At 38.5% G+C, this 26291-nt stretch overlaps 1 protein-coding gene across 1 annotated transcript in view; it reads right to left on the minus strand.

Annotated features, from left to right (window-relative positions):
• LOC140230061 (cystathionine beta-synthase-like) overlaps positions 1–26291 on the minus strand; it is a 36257-nt gene that overhangs the window by 3415 nt on the left and 6551 nt on the right. The window contains exons 2-10 of the mRNA XM_072310268.1: positions 23295–23410; positions 15587–15721; positions 14292–14576; positions 11626–11717; positions 7176–7386; positions 6027–6132; positions 3716–3793; positions 1398–1532; positions 583–691 (exon numbers count right to left, since the gene is read on the minus strand). Of these exons, the coding sequence (XP_072166369.1) occupies positions 583–691; positions 1398–1532; positions 3716–3793; positions 6027–6132; positions 7176–7386; positions 11626–11717; positions 14292–14576; positions 15587–15721; positions 23295–23410 (1267 nt within the window). The remainder of the gene's footprint in view (positions 1–582; positions 692–1397; positions 1533–3715; positions 3794–6026; positions 6133–7175; positions 7387–11625; positions 11718–14291; positions 14577–15586; positions 15722–23294; positions 23411–26291) is intronic.

Consider the following 26291-nt stretch of genomic DNA (forward strand, 5'->3'; position numbering starts at 1 on the left):
TACCTGCCAACATTTCAAGATGAAATATCTTACTTGTGGATTGCAAAAATCTTATTTCATATTTCATATGCAAACTGAAGTTAAAAATCTTACTTTCGGTCAAATCTTCAGAAAATACACATGAAAGGTGTATCTAAAAAAATTCTTAAAATCTTATTTCTCTGACAGAAAATCTTATTTTGCTATTTTTAATGTAAAAAAATCTTACTGAATCTGATAAAATCTTATTAGTTGGCAAGTATGTACGTAAGCACCCATGGATATATGCGTAGGCTAAAGGCAGATCCTGCATTTTCATTACAATGTGAAGCAGTTAGATGCATGCATGGAATAACAAAATGAATAAACGAATGAACGAACAAACAAACGAACAAACACACAAACAAATTAATAAATTATCCAATGCAATAATTATCATTGTACATTTTTACTAATACTGGTATGCAGTGACATAAAAAAAAAGAAAAGATAACAGGAACAAAAAAAAAAAAATAGTATGAATGTTAGTCGAGTCTGGAACCTTGCAATTAAGGCAGTTACAAATCACATGAATACTTTCACCTAGAGACCACGGTCACTCACCTTATGGAATTGCTTGTACAGGCAGTCCGCCACAGGCGTTGACGTCTTGACTTTTCCTGCTAACAGCTGGGACATGAGACTACCAAGTGTCACCACACCTTTCACATTCCTATAAACAATCGAGGAACAGACAATAAAAATGCATTAGATATGGAGTGTAAACGAATCAGAACATTCCAGTGTAAACATAGCTGGCATGTTGGCTTTTCCTCGAACTCCACAGCTTCGAATGAGGTCGTCACGGCAGGTTTATAATCTACTAGTATTGCAGCATGATGGGTGGCTAATAAATCTGCTGTTTCCCAGCAATAATCTTTGAAATGATGAAAATGCATTAAAGATACTTCACTACCATTCAATTCTTTCCTGATTCATTATTACACTCTGTTGCAGAAGGAAGAATTTTGCCTGTTTCTAATTTCGCTGGTTTTTGACATGATATTGGGAACACCACATGTTTCGTGGGTACAGAATACAGCGTCTTATTAGATAATTTCAGTTTTAGTATTGAATGATGAGAAGTTCTAGGAAACATGCTGTTACAAATGTGTGTGTGTGTGTGTGCGTGTGTTTGCAAGCATTTTTTTCAAATATATTTTGTTTTTATTGCAGACATTAATCATAGAGCTATTTTTGCTCTTTGTACATTATTCAAATGCAAGTCAAATTTCCATCATGATTCTATTAACAAATTGTATTCTGTTGAAAAATGCAAATTAAGTTCGAACTGTATTGAAAAAAACTGTGCGACAGAAATCTTTGTATATGAATCTGACTGCTTCCAGTATGAGACGCATTTGTAACGTTGTTCTCACCCCGAGTCCTCGACTACGGGAAGCTGGTCAAAGCCCTCCTTGTTCATGATGTCGATAGCGTCCTGACAGCTGACCGAGCTTAGGACGGTCAGCGGCATTCCCAGCTTCAGCATCGAGATGGGCTGGTTCCACCACCTGATGGTCAAGGGAACAACATGGAGAAAGCCTGACTGGTCAGTTGGAAAATGGACAAATCACTGATGGTCAAATATACATGAATAATTTCTGTATAAATCTCTAGGGGCAAACACCCACATACACACAAACATACATACTATATACTGTAAAAGTGGAAATTTTCACGCATTTTGTGCAACCAGAAGCTAGCGCAAAAATAAAAGCACATAGATATTTTTGCATACCACACATTCCAGGAGTTATTGTCCTGATTCCGCGGTGGACTCATCTCACCCTTCCCAGTGCAAAAAATTACTCGCGCGAAATATATGCACCTTTACAGTATGCTGTTTATTTTATGAGGTTTCTAAATTTTCACCAGTAAGGAGCTATTTAATACTTTAACAGATGGGCAATTCCAACGTTACGGACATTACATTTAGAGAATTTTTTGTGACTTTGTGGGCTTATTTCAACAACTCAACATAATCATTTTTAATCCATTTATGGTTTATTCTAACCCAGTCATCCTGAAATGTCAACAGTCCGAGTTTTGATCAGTTACTACAAATCATTTGGTAGATATTACACAAAATGCTTGCCGTTATGGACATTACATTTTTTGGACATGATTGTTTACCTCCATGTGGATATGTTGAGAAATTCATGAATCAGAGCATTAAGTGAAAAAAATTTTCTTCTCAAATGAATGGTCAGGTCCTGTTTTAGTTGTAGATTGATAATTGTGTACAACACATCCAGCATTTAATCTACAGGTTCACAAATACAGTGTTATGGACATTACATTTTTAGTGTTAAGGACATTACAACTTTGTCCACTTTTTAAAGTCCCAATATTCATACTTTAACACAGTTCATATCTCAGACAAGACTAATATCAGTGTTTTTTGGTTCATTCTTAACCATGAACTACTTTGAAACAAATGCTGAAGTGTTTCTGAATATGGAATAATAAGAGTCAAAGATTGTGTGTTTTTACCAAAATTATCAAAAATTTTACCCCAAAATGTTTTTTTTGAAGAATGAAAGAACTAGACAAGTTCTACTATTTAATACTAAATTTGTCCCTGTAGCTCATATATTTTTCAAATTATTGCAGATTTATGATTTTTAGGAAAGGTAACATTTTTCCCGCAATTGCCCATACGTGAAATTATGAACTCTGATCACGGCATGCATGCGATGTGCATGCATCAATTTTCCCCATCATGACTGTACTCCATAATCATGAATGTAGCACTTGCTATCAAAATTGTCACGAGAATCCAATACACAAAAAATTAAGACTCGCTGAACATATGGCACAATAGATGAATCCCACTACAGAGCACTGTAACTTATGGCGGCCATAACTGGAGGGCTTCCAAAGAAGAACAAAAACACTTTCAAATAAATTCAATGGGTTATGCAATGAGACAGGTGCACTGCGATGTCAGTGCATAAATCATCTTTTCTTAGGCATACTCGAGCCTCCAGTTAGACATTACCATAAAAAACAGTCCCCAAACCGAATTGGTGTATACAGTGTGATATTCTACAGGTCTGCCAACCTCTGCAAACCAAACACGTGCTCGTATAGTACAGACAAAAAAACAAACAAACAAAAAACCCCACATTTTGAAGGCAAAAGTTGTATATCGGTTGAAATATCATATCACACATTCAAGCTAACTCACAATTTAAAGTATTATCTTCAAAACATACATTGTATCCCCCTATATTTGAATAGGATAAAAAATACTGAAAAAAAAAAAAAACACACACACACACACACACATTAGTTGCCAGCAATGCACAGTGTGGGTAGATAACTGAAATTACTGACATCAGAAACAACAGAGAAGAGTACTGTATACGCCGAATATTTCGCGAGGGTTTTTATTTTCGCGAATTTCTCGAGTCAGGTGCTTTTTGCGAAATTAAAGACACACAAAAATAATGATTCTGATCCTGATATGAATGTGACGCAGACGTATGCATTTCTCCATTCAGTACAGGACTCCACGATCGCGAATTTATCCACACGCGAAATTGTAGGGAAGTCTCGATTTGCGAAAATTTAGACTCGCTAAATTTATGGCGTATACAGCAATCACACACAATGGACACATTTTTGCCCCTTCCCATATTTGGACTGCCTCCCAGTCAACATCTTTCTTTCGTTTCCTGTTGCCTCTTACCAATGCTGGGGTGTATTGTCCACATGCTTGTCCAAGAAACTTTTCTTCACCATCCATTCATCTGAGAGAAACTTGGTCCTGACATGGGAGAGAAAAGGAGGCACAAATTACATAAGAAAAGTAGGTACTGTAAAACCAGAACGCATGCAAATGTTCTTGTTTACACGATACAAGTTGTATAAATGCCAGCGGCAATTCATAAAAATGTCATGCCGCGAAAAAGACCGCCAGCTCCAATTCACAAAAGTTTCATGCCGTGAATATATCTTGTTTTACAGTAGTTGCCATGAAATACAAACAGTTTCAGAGTAAATTCACATCACCTGAATGGACTTTTGATTGCAGAGTTCATAAGAGTTCAAAAATTTACTGGCCTGCACAAAGTTTTGGTAGAGCATTAGGATACCCACTTTACAACATTTACACACAGGAGACCCAAATCTTTTTAGACAATCAACTTGTATTATACTGAGAATTACTGGACTAGTGGAGACATTCTTGTAGATGTGCCCAAAAAGAAGATATTCTATGAATCGTTTGTATGTAATTTTGCTGAAATATGTTGCAGTGTTTATAGGGGGATACTGTAAAAGTGGTTTCTTTCGCGGTTTCCATCGGTGCCGACTTTTTCGCGTGTGGCCAAATCTGTGAATTCATAGCCGGCAAAAACTGTTTTCTTTTGCACATGAAAACCCGAACTTTAATCCAATTATTCTTTTATTTATCAAATAGAAATTAAAATTGAATGCAGGCTTACCTGAAATCCAATCTCTCGAGTACTTTATAACATGCTTGTACCTATATTGCGCGGTATCGCTGTGTGTGCTAACCATCAATGCACTCAATGCGCGGAATCTTCGTGTGTGCATGTGCGCAATAGCGTTGTAGCAAGCGGCAAGTTCAAAACATTTTCGCATGATGTTAAATTCGCGGTTCAACCTCAAAGCGCGAAAAGCGCGAAAATAAAACCACCGCGAAAGAAACCACTTTTACAGTACTGCAATTTTCAAAATATGGCACTCAATATAAAAATGCAAGGTATTTGAGATTTAAAAACTGCTCCATGTTGCTTTGTCTTGTGTCTGGTAGAGACAAATTTATCAGCAATCACAAAATGATATCATTCTTTAATAGAAAACACAAACTTTTGATTGACACACTCATGCAAACAAACGTATTTTCATAGCTGAATGACAAAGCAAACACACTCATATTTACAAGCTGTTTGTTTTGTGACATTTTACTTCTGATCATAACATCTGATAGAGTTTGTGTCTGTCACGACAGACAAGTGCAGGCATGTTTCCGCCCGCACTGAGCTCCAGTTGGCTTTAAATCAGTGCTGTAATGCTATTATTATCCTTCATTGAAAGATGTGTTTACGGGTCCTGAGATAAATCAATAAAGTGCTCAACTTCCCCAAAACACTTTACAATTTAGTAACTAACAAACAAGTCAACCTCAGTTTCCTGCAGATGAAAAAAAAACAACGGTTTATGATATGAGTTTATGGATGGAATACAATTTGCTCAGATGATTATCAACGCAAAGACAATGAGCATTGTGGGAAATGCAAGCAAAACGGGAAGTTTCTATCATCTGAAGGTTTCTATCCCCCCCCCCCCCACTCTCTCTCCCCCTCTCTCCTTAACCCTGTATTCCACGAGCATCACGTTGGACCTCCTTGTTTTCTTTTATTGTATTTATTTCATTCATTATCAGTTGCCAAACAGTCAAGCTTTGTGCTTATTCTTGGCAATCAGTTCTGTAAGCAAATTAAGGGTTCCATGACATTTGCTCCTGCGACAATTGATGCAATATTTGGTAGCCTGGGGTACCAAATGAAAATTCTCCATTTTCTTGAATTATTTTTTTTTTTTTTTCAGCGCTGTACCCTGTGTTACCAAAAATGTGTAAAAATAATTCGTAGTATCATTATGCACAAAAATGTTTTCTTGTTTGTGATTATGCAACAATTAATGCATGCAGATAATAGCTTTTTTTTTTCTCATTTACATGCTCTGTTGTACTCTTTGCTGTTTAAAAGTTAACATGGAAGGAAAATCGGCATTGCGATCGTTATCGCCACACTGATTTCTGCTGGCGCTGATGATGAGAAAATAGTCGCCATGATAATATTGTACAACTGTATGATAATGGACATGAAATGGCATGACGAATCAATTGCTCCCATGAAATAGCTGCACGCTAAGCCAAACATAAAGTCTACCCGCAAACATAACCCATACCCTAATCCTCACATCAAGCTAACTTTCACTGTCCAGCTCTGCCTCTTGGCTTGGATACTCACATGTAGTTTCTGACCGAGTCTGCCAGGATGACCACACAGCGCTGTCCAGCCTTCAGTGTCTTGGCCGCCTCAAGAGCCGCCCACATAGACCCACCGCTGCTGCCCCCTGGTATCATGGCAACCAGCAACAAAAAGTTTTAAGGGAAGGTTACATGAGTGAAGGTACAATGTACAACTGTACAGCAATGTTTTTCAGAGTCAAAGAAGAAAGCACTGTTAAAGTTTTGTTTTGTTTTGCTTCTCCACAGAAGAAATATTTGAAATGAATTGAAAAGGTGTGTTATTCATCAATATCCTATCGCAGCCCGGAGGCTGAATTACAGACATTGTTAACAGATGGCCATGAATACATTAAAAATATTCACAAAATACAGTGTAGCAATGAAAAAAAAAATACATAGAACAACAAAAGGTCAATCTTATTCAGCTTAACCTTTGCACAATGACATCAACCTATAATACAAAACAGAAACAGATACTACAAATACAATATATCACTATTCTCAATGATTATCAAAAAATAAATTGAGTTTATGTTAATTATATATGCCGGTCATTTATACTTATTTATACAGATGTTGTGTTGTTATACAGCTCAAACCAACACATTTTACACAACAAAAATAATCAGTTTGATTCAAAAAATATTTTCTCACAATCTTCTCTCCCTGAACATAAACTCCAGTATCAGAATACATTCAATCTATACACAGCGCATTACATCAAATCAATCAATCAATAAATAAATACTATATTTGCATTATCATATTAAATATTGTAATTTATTCTAATGTAATCCAAGAGGTTCACAGAATAAAGTCAAAGACAATGATAAATTGGCATTCAAGTGTAGTATAAACACCATTCTATTGTCCTTCACTCCTCTTGGGAGATTAGCTTTATTCATATGATGGAGAATTGGTCTGAAAGAAAAAAATCTAATTGGACACCACAACCATGGCAGAGGGTACTTTTCATCTTTACAGGGTATTGTTGTTCTTATACGCAGGTCCAGGACAAAGAACTGTGGCAATGCAAAAAAAAAAAAAAAAAAAAATCCACTTTGATTTAATGGAATCACCCGGCCACGCATATTTTGCCTGGGCTACAAGGAATCTTCCACTGGGAACAGGGGGTGATTCAACTCACCACAGAGGAGCCCCTCTTCCCTGATGAGCCTCCTGGACATGATGAAGGAGTCCTTGTCCGAAGTCTTGACCCACATGTCCACCACTGACCGGTCCAGCACGGTGGGGACAAAGTCGTAGCCCGTGCCCTCCACCTCGTACGAGGTCACCGTGGTCTCGTTGAGTTTCTCTGGCTGGGCCAAGATGGAGCCCTCCGGATCCACACCGATCACCTACAGCGAGGGTGAGGCAATGGAGGAGTGAAGGATGAGGATTACTTATTGATATACTGCATAACTTGTATAAGCTTTTATTTTCGTGTACAGATATTTTCGCTACGGAGGAGGCCATGGGCATTTTCGAAAGATGTTGTTTTCGTGAATTGACATGGAAGCTGCTGTAGGTGCACTATTACGATTGTACACCAGCGCATGGGAAACATTTTTTGCAGGCTGTTAAATTCACCGTCCAACAGTGATTCGCGAAATTTGCACAAATTAAACCCTCACAAAAATAACAGTTTACAGTACATTATACAGAGCAGGAGTGTTGAAAAGACAAACATATGTGATGCATCATCACAAAAGCCATATAATTTCGGGGAAAATAATTTTGAGATTTTTGGTAGATATAAGTTTGCCAGATGCTAAGCTCATACATAATTTGCCCTTCTTCTTTACAAGGACAATATGCTTAAAAAGAATAAGTTTAGAAAACTGTAAATGTTACATTAGAAAAGTCAGCTTTATGAACATTTTTTTTTCCTTGCATGATCTCTGACTTTATACAGGTAACGTAATGATGCACCACACGTATACAAATAATTGAATTAATAGACTCGTGGCTAAACATAGATAGATAGATAGATAGATTGATAGATAGATAGATAATTAGATAGATATATGGATAGATGGATAGATAGATAGATGGATAGATGGATGGATAGATAGATAGATAGATGGATATATAGATAGATGGATAGATGGATGGATAGATAGATGGATGGATAGATAGATGGATGGATAGATTGATAGATAGATAGATGGATAGATAGAAAGATAGATAGATGGATAGATAGATAGATAGATGGATATATAGATAGATGGATATATAGATAGATAGAAAGATATATAGATAGATAGATAGATGGATAGATAGGTAGATAGATAGATAGATAGATAGAATCAGAGAGTGTGTGTGTGTGTATGGGAGAGAGAGAAAAAAGAATATATGAGTGAGGAAATACAGACAAGACAGACAGAGAAAAGAAAAAGAAGGGTAGTGAAAGGATGGGTGAGAGTGAGAAAAAACATGAGAACCATGGTCTTGTGCTCATCAGAGTATGGCATTATCATCATGCCCACAGATGTATTTTCAAAGAGACGAAAATGTATAAAACTGGAATCCCAACTTGGCATCCTAGATCTGCCATGACGAAATCAAAACTACAGACATTAATGTATATACATGTACAGCAGTGACTAAGCTCTATTACTTTTGTTTTTGAGTAACAGATCTTAATTTGGGGGCTTTCATCATTTTGTGTTTGCATGTCTGTGTTTGCATAAAGTCTGTGTCTGTGTGTATGTGTGTGTGGTGCATGCATGTCAGGTATACATACTATTCATAAAAGGAACTTTTTTTTTTTTTTTTTACTATTAAGTGCAGTAACACCAAAGTGATTGCTGTTTTTTTCTTATTGTTTGAATGGAATTGAATAAATAGTATTGAAAAAAAAAAATGTGTCAGTGTGCGTGTGAGTGCATGCACAAAGAAAGTATTTTTGTGCGCATATAAAAATCTCAGTGTGTGTCTGTATCTGTGTATACGTGCGTGTGGGTGTGTACGGGTGTGCATGTGCTTTTACAGCAGACAACCACTTCCCCCGATGACTGCTGCAACACTTATTATTCTGATCAGCCTCCCATCTGTACTATATCTTCCTTCCTTGTGGTCTACATTTTACCCAGCTCTGTTCATGGAAATGGCACCCACCAGAGTTCAATCAGGGCATCATTCATGCATGGAATTTTCCATCATTACACTGTACTCCGCCATGCTCTGAGAATCCATGTTTTTTTGAGTCACTCATGGAAAATTTCCGTCATCAACTGCAATCATGACGGCCACAGATTGGGAAACTCTAAGTACAATTATGAGAAACATATACAGTTGTATTTATGTCATGGTACTGTAGGACGTTATGGGGAAATTCCCAGTAAACAGACACACAGACAGATGAGGGTTATTTGAGAGGATTCAATGGCTGAAAGTGGCCTATTTGATAATCTGAAAGTGAAAGAGAACATTGGCACAAGATAATCACTGGCTAAATGGCACATATTTGTAAATTGAAAAAAATGAACATACATAGCACATGTGTATTTGAACATAGCATTTACAAGTGTATCTACAATGGATTTCCAATTCCCATGCGATGTATTTCTTTTCTTTCCCATGTATTTTTATTTTTCCCAATATGTTGTTCTTAGTTTTTTGCATCCAATCTTCTGTTACACACATCAAGAAACAGTACCACATTAAAAAAAAGAAAGAATGTGGATAATACTTGAGAGTGTGTTTTATAATTGATAAAATGATATTGACTTACAACATGTTTTAAAGGAAATACAATGTACTCTTCGTAATTGCTTTGCAGCAGGGTAAAACGTACGCAAATGTTTTACCAGCATGTTTTGATAGACATGTCACCAGTTTTCTTAATCTGATACCAAACTGCACCTCCATATGCTCATACAATGAAAACCATTGTTGTTAAAAGGCAGTGAAGGAGATTTTGAGAAGAGAAACCTGGGAGGCACCTGGTTCTCTCAGGATTAAAGGGATGGTATCCAGTTTTGGTTTAGATGGGGCTGCACGTTTCCGTTTTGTGTGTGTGTGTGTGTGTGTGTGTTTGTGTGTGTGTGTGTGTGTGTGTGTGTGTGTGTGTGTTTGTTATGAGTGTGTTTGTAGGATAATGAAAAACCTCTTTATAAATGCATAATGTACCATTTGCAAATCCACAAAAACTCGGCTTTAGTGCATCAAAATAGTTCTAAATGTGAATTGGGGATAGAAACAACCAATGTAAAAATTTGTATCTGTATAATTAATATATAAAGCATTGTTAAATGTACAAAATGTGAACAATAGTTATAATGAAAATGTTTCTAGACTAAACTGTCTACAGTTATGGTTTATTGAGAAAAATAGTGATATCTCCATTTTAAATATTTTAGACTGTATTGCACAATTTTTACATGGTAGGATGATTTGTGATACAACTGACCTACACTACCTACAATGTGCATTAAATGTGAAATCTCGCACATTTATGGAATCACTGCTCCCAAAGGTAAACAGAACCTTTAAATATGAAAGACCGTGTCGTTGTTACAGTGGAATTCACAGTTTACTTGATGAAAATTGGTCTTGAAATGGCTAAGATATAAAAAAAGAGCGATCGTAATTAAATGTGTAGGCCACAACTTTTATCAGGATCTCTTTGTTTTACCTTGTTTGTGGATATCTCAGTCGTTTCAAAACCAATTTTCATCAAATAAACTTTACATTCTCCTTTAGAATTGTATGTTCATTAACATTTCATAGGTTGGTTTCTAAATATTTAAAAACATAATGTTTCTAAATACATCTATTTTGATAACAAAAAAAAAAAAATTGGTGTAACAAACAATTCTAATACTTTGCAGAGGGCATGTCTCAAGTATAAATCTACAAAATAGCAAACATTATACTCAGGGTATTGATACACTTTAAAGGACAAGTCCACCTTCAAAGACATGTGGATTGAGTGAAGACAACAATACTAGTAGAACACATCAGTGCAAGTTTGGGGAAAATCGGACAATCCGTTCAAAAGTTATGATTTTTTTAAGTATCTGTGCAGTCACTGCTGGATAAAAAGACTACTACAGTGTATGATGTCACATGTGTACAACGATATAATGAAAATAAAAAGAGAATTTCACAAAACTTTACTTTTTGAATAAAGTGCACATTTCTCTGACTTGTTACTGACGTATGTTAAGGGTAATATTATTCCCCATACCTTCTGAAAGAGAGAAGTGGAGTGTTCTTTTGTTACGCGAGAAAAGTAAAAATATGTTGAATTTTCTTTATACTTTCTTTATAACGTTGTACTCACATGACATCACAATCTATAGTAGTCTTGTCAACCAGTCGTGACTGAGCAGAAACTTCAAAAATTCATAACTTTTGAATGGATTGTCCGATTTTCCTCAAACTCTCGCTGATCCGTTCTACTACTATTGCTGCATTCACAAAACCTACATGTCTATGAAGGTGAACTTGTCCTTTAACCCATAGAAGACAAGTCCCAAAAATACTCGGGCAGGTGTCTATGGGAAATGCGTGTTGTAGCAAAATAAAACTGTAACAGGTTAATGGGCAATATGACAGACATGGAATTATTAAAAGTTGGTTTCACTCACCTTGATGTGTGGGTTCTTTTCCTTCAGCTTCCGTCCGATTCCAGACACTGTGCCGCCTGTCCCAGCTCCACACACTACCATGTCTATCTTTCCTGGATAGGTTTAGAACAAAAGAATAGCAACAGTTAGACGTAACATTGTAGTAGCAGCAGTCACAGCAGCAGTAGTAGTAATAGTAGTAGCAGTAGCAGTAGCAGTAGCAGTAGCAGTAGCAGTAGCAGTAGCAGTAGTAGTAGCAATGCAGTAGTACTAGCAGCAGCAGCAGCAGCAGCAGCAGCAGTAGTACTCATAATGGTAATTTAATAGTAGTAGCATTTGAAGTAGAATTAAATTAGTACCATTATTTTCATTCGCAATGTTATCATCATTTACTTAATATGACCACTATCATTATCATATAGTCAAGTATACAATTCACAAAAATGTAGCTCTTAAATATTACATATTAGACATACATGTAGTCTGTTCCTCACCTCATAAAACAATTCATCATTTCCATTTCAAGTTTGTGCTTTTCCATGCTACACGGTTACAAGCTTTTCATGTCTTAATTCCACAGCCTCGCTTTCCACGCTAGTGCCATCCCCCTCCCCCAAAAGAAATGTAACATCATTTTCCAACTTCATTATAATATTTTTTTTCATCCCTAGGTGTACTTGCAGTAAGATGAATTAATTATAACACAGAAATCACAATTATGGATGTCGATTTTAATCCTTCTTCTTCTAGAGTCACCTGACTGAGATGACACGGAGGCGGCTTTGCGACTACCCGTATCATCCCGTTAGCTGGACTGTAGAAAGGTTGAAGCGATAGAGAACAGGGAGAAATACATTTGTATAATATCGTCGCTGGGGCAACAAGACCTCGTATCTACAAAATGTTGAATGTTCAGGAGAGAGGAAAAAAAAATGGCAGCCAAAGCACTATAAAAAAAAAAGGCATAGCCTTAGTTTCCTTTTGACATGGTAGCTTCATTTTTGAGGGGCAAGACAACTAGGACTTGAACATCACTGATATCTAACCATTTATCCCCCCAAAAAAGTCATTTTCACCAAGATTAGAGAGACAAGGGGCCCGTTGCATAAAACTTACCATTGAATTTCAATGGTAACTACTGTCAAAATTAGGCATCACAGCCAATCAGCATCAAGGATTATAAAATTTACCGCTGATTTGAAGACTTGCCACTAGAAAGGAGCGGTAAGTCCAGTGGTAAGGGTTTTATGCAACAGGGCCCTGGTCTTGTCACCCCAGTGATGACATGTTTATGTATTGCTCTCCTTCAATTACTTTTGATGTCCACTTATAAATGAGCAAATTGGAATTAAAAAAAAAAAGTGAACTTTGATGGTTCAAATCCATTTTCAATATGATGGATTATAAAAATGATTCTTTTTCTTTTTATAATAATCCATCGAAAAAAGTGTCTTGGGTATTCCATGCAGATATATTCATGATTGCGGCTCAAGTTACTACCATCCTGGGGAGTTTACTTTTCCCCTTGAATGACTTTTGCAAATAGATTGCTTCCAAAGGCTCTCCCTGTCCACTTATAAATGAACAAATTGGAATTTAAAAAAAAAAAAAATGTGAACTTTGATGGTTCAAGTCCATTTTCAATATGGATTATAAAAATTATTATTTATTCATTTTTTTTTTTTTGTAAATCCCTCGAAAAAAGTATCGAGGTTATTCCATGCAGATATATTCATGATTGCGGCTCAAATCACTACCGTCCTGGGGAGTTCAATTTTCCCCTTGAATGACTTTTGCAAATCATTGAAGATCATTTCCAAAGGCTCTCCCTCCCATCAATATCTTAAAAAGCAAATAACTGGAAATTGGAGGGGAAAAAATGGAGAACATTGCTATGTGTACAATGACTACTTTGCAGAGAAACATACTACTTTTTTTTCAGATTTAGGCCTAATTTAATGAAAGAGATATAAACAATTTCACCTGAGAACATTTTGCTTCAATGGTGTTGTGCAAACTCTAGATCATTAGGTTATAGATGTTTATCCACTGTTTGGCATACCCATGTTGATAGGGTACAGATATACTAACAGTTTATCTCTAAACTGATTTCAAGAAGGGAGCAAGGAGATTACAGCCACAGATGATTTCTCCACTTGACATAGCTATTAAACTGGGGCAAAGTTTGCTTAAGAGGAATCCATAGTATATATTATCAGCCTACCATTGATTTTGAGGACAATAATTCAACAAGAGCAAGCAGAGAGGTAAACAATGGAAAATTCCTTACAGTCAAAGGTAGTTTAAAAAAAAAATCGAGTCGGACCAACGTGGAGGTTTCAAAAAGACTTCCTAGATTTTTTGTGAAACAATGCTAACAGGAGAAAACTTTTCCATATCATGTAAACCCAGTATCAAGTTGTGGGGCAACAATATCATCATCTCAGTAAAAATTTGCTTTGGTTTGGTTTGGTTTGTTCAGCCCAACATGGTGCTTTGTGTAAACATGCATATGAGAATCTAGATCTCTTGAAACACTCTTCCAAGTTCTGTTTTGTTTCTCTTGTTCAATGACATTTCAAATCTCAGTTTATCTGTGTTTGCTTTACGCGTCGGAATCAACTTTTAGAGCACAGGTTCCCTTGTAATCACTCTGTTTATTCACCCTTCTGCCGACGACGACTAACCTTGGCACTGCTCCCAGATCTCCTCGGCTGTGAAGTCGTAGTGGGCCAGAGGGTTCCCCGGATTCCGGTACTGGTCCAGGATCACAGAGTTCGGGATCTCGCGATTCAGCCTCTGCGCCACGCTGATGTGCGACTCGGGGGCGTCGAAGCGCGCCGATGTCGGCGTGCGGACGATCTCGGCCCCGAGGGCGCGGAGAACATCGACCTTTTCGTTCGACATCTTCTCGGGCATGACGATGATGCAACGGTAGCCTTTGACAGCTGCTACCAGGGCGAGGCCGATACCTGTGTGATGCCACAAAACATAAAAACAGGAAAGTGTACTCGATTTTACTGAAGGTAATTTTAAAACAGTCATAAGAGCATAGGATATCCTCTCTCTAAAGTAGAATTGGGTCAACTTGATATCACTACATTGTGTAAAGGGTAGCGTCCTATTTCAAAATGTTGAATTTTATTTTATCACTATTACCAAAGACTTATTTTGCACTACCAATTTATACACAGCATTGTCATGATTTGTAATATAGTATTGTTATGTACAACAGGATGTCCCTGATTTGTTCCTTTGTTATTTTGTTGCAGGGCCCCCAAGAATATGAGTGCTTAAAACCACTGTTGGTGCTAAACCCTGGGAAGAGAATACTGAATAAACGAATGAATGAATGAATGAATGATGCATGAATAAATGAATGAATGAATGAATGAATAAATGAATAGAATGAATGAATGAATGAATGAATGAATGAATGAATGAATGAATGAATGAATGAATGAATGAATGAATGAATGAATGAATGAATGAATGGATGAATGAATGAATGAATGAATGAATGAAAGAATGTATAGAATGAATGAATGAAAGAATGCATAGAATGAATGAATGAAAGAATGCATAGAATGAATGAATGAATGAATGAATGAATACGTATGTATAGAATGAATGAATGAATGAATGAATGAAAGAATGTATAGAATGAATGAATGTTATGTAGAATGAATGAATGAATGAATGAATGAAAGAATGTATAGAATCAATGAATGAATTAAAGAATGTATAGAATGAATGAATGAATGAATGAATGAATGAATGAATGAGCAGCAATAAAGATATGCTACATATATTCAAAAAGAGCCGAAGCCTTGTGACAGTATATATTTTGCATGGAACCAGATCTATTAAAGTAAGATCAAAACACAAGACTATGGCATCATCACTCCAGTACTCTTACTGAAACACAAAGGACAGAGTCGGGGATTAGCTTGTTTATCTGACACTGACACATTGTACTCACCAGTGTTTCCCGACGTTGGCTCAATCAGCGTGTATCCAGGCTTCAGCGTTCCCGCTTCCTCCGCATCCTCAACCATCTTCAGCGCGATGCGGTCCTTGACGCTCCCTCCAGCATTGAAATATTCCGCCTTCACCACTGAACAGCATACGGAAGCCCCAGAAAGAGAAAGAGTGAAGCAGATCAATTGTAAGTTTACCAATCATGTCCTGGGGTAATTTTTGCTGCAGAATATTTTGTCCGCATTTAGGTTTAAACTCTAAATTTCACTGTATAAACACCCCAGTGGTATATACAGTACTATTGGGTAATATCTAGCTTGGTGCTATTGCTACTGCTAGTGCCAGGGTTATCTCCAAAACAACTGCCTTTTAATTGAGCTCTAATACTGATGGTCCTTGATTAAATCAAGCAATACCGATCAAAATAATCAATTCCCAACACTATACACTGTACGTGTCGGCATCAACAATTTTGAGGTCAACATCCCGATATCGACTGATTTCAAATTCGATTTTATCAGCGGTGCTCATGTTGAGACAGCACTAGCACGAGCGCTAGCACTAGCAATAAACTTGAAATCCACTCTTAAATGTATTGGCACACTGTAAGGGTACCAGAAAAAAAGGAGAGAATAGTTTAATTACAAAATAGAAACAATGAAAAGTACAAATCATGATAACAAGATACAGTTTATATTAAACCCTTCACAACCTCAGCTCAGGCAAGTGAATGTGGGTATGGAATTTTATTGGTGTAAGGGCATGTTGGGTGTTTATGTGGGATACCAAAAATGCCTCAGAGACTATCTGGAGCAAACAGAGCTGCTCTGTTTCACTTTATGAAAAAAAATACTTCACACTGGTTACAATTGACTGCAAAAAAAAAAAAAAGAGAGAAAAGAAATGGTTCAAAATCCCACAAGGACATGAAATTGAGGTGGGTGAACTGTATGCTCTATATTTGGAAAAAGATTTCAATAGACACACACACACGATACAATGTAGACTAAGACCCCGTTTACAGTGCGGGGCTGGGCCGAGCCCAACATCAATTGCGAGGCCGAGCCCTGCAATTTTGTCCGTTTACACTGCCGGGCTCGGCCACGCTTTTTGATTCAAACCTTTCAATATTTTGTCGTAGTGGTGCTCTGCTTGTAAACAAACGCAATTTGGTATTGTCTGGTTTTCAGATCCTTTGCCAACTGAATTCCGTGGCGGCGAAGTCGCCTTTCGGGCAAAGGCCTTTGCCGAAGGAAAAATCCTTTGCAGGACAAAACCACCTTTAGTTTTCGACATTGAGGGGGTTAATATCGTGAATAGCGAAATAGTACGGGCAGAGGGTCTGGAAGCCAGACTAAAATTGGCCGCGCATTTGGCCCAGTTTGCGTTTACACCAAGAAGAGGCCGGGCTCGGGCGCGGCTCGGGCGCGGCCGAGACCACCTCCAGAGCGTGGCCAAATGTGCGGCCAATTTTGGCCTCGCATTTGGCCTTTTGCGCGTTTACACTGAAATGAAGGACGGCTCAGCCGTGGCTCGGCCGCGGCCGAGCCTCGCACTGTAAACGGGGTCTATGATCTGCAAAGAACATCCCATTATTCATGGAGCCAAACAATACATGCATCCACACATAGCATACATACCACAACTGTCTGTAAACATGAAATACAATATGTGTACTTATTATATTTTTGTGGTGTGGAAATGTCTGTGAATTTCACACTCTGCTGAACTTACAGGAAAATGCTTTGCATTGCAATGGGTGGGGTGGGGGTGGGTGATGAACATCGGAGAGTATAACATACAAAAACTTCCAACAGCATGATAAATAAGTGAAGTTCACCACTACACATGTACAGTGTACATTGTAGGTCCAATACCAGGGGGAATCACTGCACAAAAGCGTCCCTTTTTAGCTCACCTGAGCTTAAGGCTCAAGTGAGCTATTGCGATCTGAGGATCATTTTGTGTAAAATAATGTTACTGCGGTGTCCCGTGGACCAACTGCACAGCTTCATAATTTTGATCATGCAATTGCCATAAGCGCTGGACATCACTCTGTTAAATGGGAGATACAAATAGCATTTAAAGCTGCCACGTTGTATTACATGTAATCAGTGTACTTGATGCATATAAAATGCTCGTATATTCCACTTCATGCTTTACAATTCATAAGATTTATTCATTCATTCTTTCATTCATTCATTCATTCATTCATTTATTTATTTCATCTACAATATGTATCTATCATTCTAGTATTCAGTATTCTTTACCCAGGGTAGCCCATCAGTGATTTATACACTCTTACAATAATAAAATACAATAAAATAAGATATGCGCTTACCATCTTCTCTACTAAATACGTACAATGTGTAAATATTTGATTTGATTTGATAAAGCTGCAGGGTATTCCACTCTTCCTGGGTGACATGACATGAAATGAGCAGAGGGCAGACCGCTTTTGTTAGCACACTGTACAGCATATAATGCTGTGCCAATATGCTGCATTAAAGGTAGGGAATCCCATTTGCACGCCTTAAATGAAGAGTTGTATAAATACAGTGGTATGTTGAAGAGAGTATCATTTTAGAAACTCCCATAAAGTATTGAAAGTGGAAGGTAACATTTAGTACATTTTTTTGACCGTTAGATTTTGAATTGAATTGTTTTCGGGGCTCACCGTAAATTCCAGTACATTACTAGGCTACCTTTGCAGACCCATGTACTGCATGTGTGTCCATCATGTATATTTTGTGAAGAGAGTTCATCAACACTTACAAACATTTCTATATACATTCTTGCCACACACTCTATATGTTATTACATCAGCTCTTGTACTTTTAGATTTGTGTTTATAGATCACAAATATAGAAAAATGCAACAAAAAGGCTTAAGTGTGGCTGACACACAGAACTACTGAGTAGTTGAGTTTTGTGCATTATTCAAATTTTAGATAACTGTTGACTTCCAAATTTCTAAGCAGTGGCCTAAGCAAGTCCCCTGAGGTTCATATTTAATGTTTTGCTGCATTTTGGGAGGTCTGTAAAAGGTATCCCCTACCTTTAAGTATGTTATCAGGCCCGAGGCACAGATACTAAAACCACAGGAAAGAATTGTGCAGCCAATAAGGGAAGTACTGTACTGATTGCCGATACCACTTTGTCTCTGTCTGCTCAAAAAAATAAAGGAAAGAAAAGAAAATATAAAGACCTCGATTCCTTGAGGCCTACAATGTAGGTGCTGACATGATGATGTCACATGTTGAACCAAATGTATGAGTGTACAGTATGTTTGTGTGACCGAGGAGGAAAAAAAAATGCGCAGCTAATAACGGAAGTTACTAATATCACTTTCCCTCCAGTGAACAGTCGTCTCCACCTGGTTAAAAATGGGGCGGGGGGGGGGGGGGGGGGGGGGGGGAGAAAAGAGAATAAGGCCTGGATTTCTGGGGGCCAGCAGACAAGTCCGTGTGTATGATATGTCTGTGTGACTTGCATGTGTGAGGGTCTTGACTTCAAATGACGGAAGGACCTAGTACTCTGTTGCCTCATGAGAATCACACATGGAATTCCTCTCTCATAGTCAGTGATTAAAGTAGTATAATGTACAATACAGCAGGGGCGGATCCAGGAATTCCGTAAAGAGGGGGCGCATTTACAAAATTAAAGGGAGGCGCACGCACCCCTTCCCTAATTTTTTTCTTTTTACTACTTCCACCAAGGGAGGAGGTTATGTTTTTGTTACCGTGGGTTTGTGCGTCTGTATGTTTGTTAGTTAGTTTGTCCGTGTGCAAAATAACGCAAAAAGTAGATAACAGATTTGGATGAAACTTGCAGGAAAGGTTACGATTGATACAAGTAACAAATGATTAAATTTTGGTAGTGATCCGACAATTTTGGGGGAATTTATGAAGGATTTTTCATATTTTGACAGGTACATTGTAGGGTCAATGAACTTGGGAGTTCAGGCTGCGCATATTTGAGGTTTGCATGCGCGCACTAAAGTGCGTCCTCTAGTTTCTGCTAGGGCAAGGCGCGCCGTGCAGCTGAGGGTTTCATGACATAACAAAGGCTTCTATATTGGGAAATCGGGTGACTTTCAGCTCATAATGCTATAAATATACGTGTCATGGGTGGAAATCACCGATATCTCTATGGAAGAACAAGATCAGTGGTGGAAATGAGCTGCATGCTTGGCGGAGGTCTGCGCTCTCAGAGTGCTTTTCCAGTTTCTTTTGTTTCAACGAAAAATAAAGGGGGGGGGGCCTGCACCAAGTGCGGTCCTCCCTGGATCCGCCACTGATACAGTCTACAGAAAAAAACACAAACAAGCAAACTGTATCATGCTCTTGTTGCCATTCTACTTTTGATTATATTTTTTGTTTTCTTCTTTTGTACAGTGACTACAAAATGGAAGTTGTGTCTGTGATACCAGAACACGCTGTGCTAGAATATCTACAACTTTTCTTGTTCTGGGGCTTTGTTGCCATTTCTGCTCATTCCCACTGTGCTTCCTTTTTTTTTTTTCTTCTTCTTTTTTTTTGCCAGTTGGCACAGAATATGCAGGTCTGCCAACATTCCCACAACCAAATCAGGGAGATTCCACATAGCAATCAGGGAGATATCTGTGTGTTACATGCATTTCAATGAGCGAAAATAATTCCCAAATCAGGGGGATCTTGACATTCTCTTATTGAGACATGAACAGATTTTGACATTTTCAGGGAGACTCCAACAGAATCAGGGAAACTTGGCAGCTCTGGAGTGTGTCTTGAAACTGCTGTAGTTGAAAATGAAAAGAGATCGACTACGAACTATCCTGCTAATCCCTACTGTGTCGCCAGGGCGTTCCTGTTTTCATTAGCCTGAGGCACATTACCAAGTGGGCTAGCACTAGGTTAAAGGGGCATAGTCCCAGTAGTGTAGAGGGCGCTGTTGATGATACTGCCGATCATCGTTAGCATTGATACGAAGATTACCGAAGTTGAGCTGTCCTCAAGGGTAAAGTGCGTAGGTGTTGCTAAGTAACGTTGCCTTCGTTGTCTTCTCTGCGCATCGCGCAGTCTGTAGTAATGCCAGGGTGCGTGCATATAAGCCTGTTATTATGACAGCACAAAAGAAGTTTGCTAAAGCTGTCACCCCCCTCAGCCGAATCATGAGCCGAACTGTGATCCCACCACTGACTACAGTGAATCGGACTTCTTGGGACTCGGGGAAGTGGGCCAAAGCATAAGTGCTAAAGAGGCGTTGATAGCGTAGGTCTCTATAGGAAACCTGTGCCGTGCGCCCGCGTACCGGGACCATGCACCTTTAAGTTTGGAGAGCTGATTTCAATGTAAAAGTTGTAATTTGTGAGGGTTTAATTTTTGTGAATTTTGTGAAATTTTTGTAGGGCAAAAATCTAACTACACACTGAAATATTGTAAATGGACAGGCATTAGTGCACTTACTACATGTATAGCCTCAGTGTAAAAATCCTCTTTAAAAAAGAAAGAAAAAATCTTGCAAAAATGTCTGTGACTTTGTCATTAGCAAAAAAATATCTCTATGCAAAAATTTACAGTACTAAAGTGCTGATGGAAAATCCTGTCAAGTCTGGGCACTGAAAGGGTTAGTAGATCATACATTTTTGAATTTTTGTTTTACAGGAAAACTATTTGATGCAGTAAATGCATGTAATACATACAGTGCATGATGTACTTTGGATCCTAATCTTGCTATGTCCATGTTTTGATTACCATACAATTGTATGTCACGCTGGAAATTTGTTTTCATGATACAAATACCGGTTGCCCAATGTATTTTTTTCCCTTTATGGTTTAAAGAGTCTACAACACTGGCATTCTTTGCATACGTACATCGTCTACTGGTACAATCGTATTCAGCAGAACGTGATCCCCGGGTCGCTGACTACCTCATGTACGTACATTGTACCGTAGGCTCCGCTTAAAGGACAAGTCCACCTTCATATACATGTGGATTGAGTGAATGCAACAATACGATTAGTAGAACACATCGGTGAAAGTTTGGGGAAAATCCGACAATCCGTTCCAAAGTTATGAAATTTTAAAGTATCTGCGCAGTCACTGCTGGATGAGAAGACTACTACATTGTATGATGTCACATGCGTACAACGATATAAGGAAATAAAAGGAGACTTTCACAAAATTTACTTTTTGAATAAAGTGCACATTTCTTCCACTTGTTACTGACGTATGTTAAGGGTAATATCATTCCCTCTGCCTTCTGAAAGAGGGAAGTCAAATGTTCTTTTGTTATGGGAGAAAAGTGAAAATATGTTGAAGCTTCTTTATTCTTTCTTTATATCGTTGTACACATGTGACATCACAAGCTATAGTAGTCTTCTCATCCAGCCGTGACTGGGCATAAACTTCAAAAATTCATAACTTTTTAACGGATTGTCCGATTTACCTCAAACTCTCACTGATGTGTTCTGCTAATATTACTGCATTCACTCAACCCACATGACTATTAGGGTGAACTTGTCCTTTAATTTGCATTATGAAATCTTGATCTATGGATTTGTATATATTTTTGTACACTCACAGAATTAAGAAGATTCACATGTACAAGTACTATATCTGTCTCAAAAAGGGTATCTATCATATAATTAGACAAGTGGCAACTATACAGTTGTAGACAGGTTTTCTGATATACAATGTAGTATCATGTGTGCATGACATGCGTATCCGACACACACCCCTTCTACATGTATACTGGCAGTTAGCTCGCTTCAGGGGGGCATTTCATGAAGCGTTTTGGTCGGATATTTTTCTGACAAACTGTTACAAGCTACTGAAATTCTTGCATCTGATTGGCTGAGAGCAAGTATGTCTGACAAATTTGTTGGACGAAATGCTTCATGAAATGCCCCCAGGTGCAGACCTACACCTGTAAACTTGATACCTTTTATACTGACATTAGCTCAGACCAGAAGTGGACCTGATCTACCTCCCTAGAGTGGGCTACAAGTGTGTAACTTCAGCTTGGGCCATTATTTTTCAACATTTTCTACACTGAGGGTTTGAATAGCTCGCTTCAGGTGCGGACCTGTCATTGAATTTTCGGGCTCATTGGAAGGACTGCAGGGTGGGGGGGGGGGGGGGGGAAATAGGTCTGGTCTCTTCTCTAACCTTGGGTGGCAGTATAAAACAACTTTTCATAGCCAGAGCTGAAGTTAGCTCACTTCAAAAGCGAGCTAAAAGTCCAGCACACTATAAAAGTGGTATCAGTTGAAAATCTGAATACGAAACGGTTGGCTGCTGGCTTTTCTCTGGGGGGTATTTTTAACTGGCTGTATACAGCAGGTGGCTGCTAAAGGCAAGTTCAAATGTAGTGTAGCTTTCTCATACAGTAATTGGTGTAATATTCAAAAGCTTTTAAAACTCAAGCTTTCAAACAGATTGCCCAATTTTATAAAGATTTGCTGGATCATACAAATGTAGATGTACAGTGGCGGATACATAGGGGGGCGCACCAGGTCACCCCCTCTTTATTAAATTTTTTTTACTACTAAAACAAAATAAAAAAAAATGGGGGGTGGGGGGCTTGCACCCCCTTTGATTTTGTATTAAAAGGCACATCCCCTAATACTACGGAATTCCTAGATCCGCCCCTGATGTATTCTACTATTTTACTCCATTCCCGTTTTACACTGACTTTGGTTTTCACTCTCTTTTAGCTCAAACTCACATATCTCGCACTGGATGCCTGTTCCCTTGACGATGTTGTTGATGCGGACAAGTGGGGTGTTTCCTATCATCCTCAGGATATCCGGCTGGACACGGCTGTTGATCTCGTTGCCACGGCTACAGGAGAATGACAGTTAAAGAAAAACAAGGAGACCATACAGATGTCATCTCTTACAGCTTGGCAGTCTCACACCACCCAAAAGGGCACTGAAAAAATATGCATTACTCATCTTAAATAAAATGTACACTTTATAACACGTACACTGTACAATGTAAAATCTCTGATGTTTGATTACAAGCTTAAAGCAGCAGGTGTACAGTTTCTATACAATGTGCTGTACATTGTCAACAGCAGAGATGGTGTACAGTACAACTGTAAAATATCCCCTTTAAAGTAGACGTAATAATTAGGCCAAAAAAAAAAAATTGTTGCATTGGCGTAACCCGCCCGACCCTAAAAATTCCGCCGACCCCATGTTTTTTTATTATTTTTTTTTTGCTGTCGATATCAAATATCTTGTTGATTGCGATCGCGATCGCACAAACCCGGAAGTGGAAACGGCTCTGGGGATATCGGATGTACGAGGGAGAGATCTAGCGCCTCGCATAAGCCTTCCTTGATCAGTACGTCATCTGTTTCCAACACGGACACGTACTCTTGTGTATACGTAGCATTCAGACTGCGATGTATTGTGCACAGTTTTGCCGTAGGTTTCTTGTGTGGAGAACTTACACGAATCTGTATATGTGGGACTGTAATAGAGATCGCCGTGTGCGATGAAAAGATCGTACATATGGGTCAATTTGCATCTATCTTATCTAAGTCAAAATAGTAAAATATGAAGTGAAAACATTCAGGATAGGGATTTCAACATCTTTAAATTCTGTGAAGGGGTATAATTCCAGTAATATCGGCCTCATAAATGATTTGTAGAATAGATGAACACAGCATATTCGGTGCAGCAGTTGTAACTGTTTACTGAGCTGATGCAGGTAGCAAAAAAAAAAAAAAAAAAAAAAAAATCCCCCCGACCGACCCTATTTGAAAATCTCATGTTACGCCAATGCAACATTTTTTTTTTTTTTTTTGGCCTTAGTTGCACAAGATACATGTATGTGACAATGCCCCACTGTAGTCAATACAATACTCATTGCTCTGTCATCCCAGGCAGGGGTTTGAACTTTTACAATATGAATAGTTGAATTCACGGTCGAGTTCTCACCTAAAGGGGCAGGCATTCAAAAGCTAAAATGGGTACCATGAAGAGGAAATGAGCTAGACTTGATAATAACAGGGGGAAAAAGTAAGAAGGAATAAAAAGAATAGAATTCAAGGTGTGAGCCTGAGCTCACAATACACTCAGCGGAGCGAGACAGCACCGTCTGATCATGGGACATTGTATACGACAATTGCAATGAAACTGACAAACTGTCCCATGATGCAATCGACTTTCAACACAGAAGGGTGGTTATTGTGCAAGGGTAGTCTCAACAATGTGTCAATACTGTGTGACCTGCACTTTACAGGGACATAATCCAGACAAGGTACTAGAGTATACAAATGATGCACAGGATAGAGTGCATTAGTGTAGGCGTAGTGCACTCGAGGGTATTGTGAAACATGCACGAGGCGAAGCCGAGTGCATGTTGCACTACATTGTAAATACCCGAGAGTGAGCTACGCCTACACTAACGCCACGAAATAATCCTGTGCATCATTTGTTTTATAAAATGGGTCGAAAATTCGAAAACTAACATCATTTTTCAGCGTTTTTCACGTACCTTTGTGGGTCAAGACGTCCGAAGATGTTCGTCCCAAACTTTTACGCACGTCGCACTCGCGGAAGTCCCGCACATACAGTATAAGTATAATGGGGGGTTGGGTTTCCGGACACCCGCATGAAAACTTACTTATTTTACATAGAATATGCACCCTTTACCTTAAAGACTTGATATAGACTCCTCATATAGGCCTACTAGACAACATACTCTGAAAACGGTGTGAGAATTAACCTGCTAAATCGTTGGATTTGCTCTTCAAAGTGACTCCATGTACGCGTCCGGTCCCATAGCGCTTGGTCTACTGTACTGTACAAAGTGTACGTATATGTATAGTATAGTACAGTATACGTACGTACGCCACATATGTTATGCACAAGGGAAGACAGGCCGGCCGGCCGGCAGCCCGAACTAGAAGTTGTTTACAGGATTGACAGCGCGTACGCGTATGCATGCAATTCATCAAAGGAGCCGCCGCGCGCACAGACGATCGGCAATCTACCATAGGATTACAGGCAGTGCAATAGTACTGAAGTAAAGGAAGGAGGTGTGTCTCATTTCAGAGCTTCCTATTGGCTACATTCTTGAACCCATTTTATAATATGCACATCATGTACACATGTAACTCATAAATCAATGGTGCCATGTATTGTACGTCCTATAGAATTGTGAAATTTATTGTGGTCCTTGAGCAGATGAGCCAATACTCTGAAAAACCTAAAACTTTGTATTGCTCTCCCTACAGAACGATAAAAAAACGACAAAGATCGGATAAGAAATAAGGAAGATACATTGCAAAATTTCACATTTTTTCAGAAAAGTAACAATTCTTGACCAGTCCTTACGAATACAATACATTTTTACATGTACATGTACTCATCCATGTTCGTCTTAAAGGCAGAAAATGCATGGCCAACTTTACCGCTGAGATGACCATACTACAGGGACATGGTTGAAAGCACTTTCCCAATTTTATTGCTCTACGATTGATTACAAATTCGACGCCTTGCAAAACTGTCATCCAATCCGCAGTTTGCAAATACAGTTGAAACTCTCTTATCCGGACAAGTCGGGACCGGGGCTCATCCGGATAAGGGATTTGGCCGGATACGGGAGACTCAATGCTTTATGTACTGATGTAGCCCATTGTAGTACCACATGTAGTAATGTGTATACTGCAACCTTTTCATTGTTACATTTGGGGATGTTTCGGGATGTT

This window comes from Diadema setosum, chromosome 6, assembly GCF_964275005.1.
Source record: "Diadema setosum chromosome 6, eeDiaSeto1, whole genome shotgun sequence".
Lineage (NCBI taxonomy): Eukaryota > Metazoa > Echinodermata > Echinoidea > Diadematoida > Diadematidae > Diadema > Diadema setosum.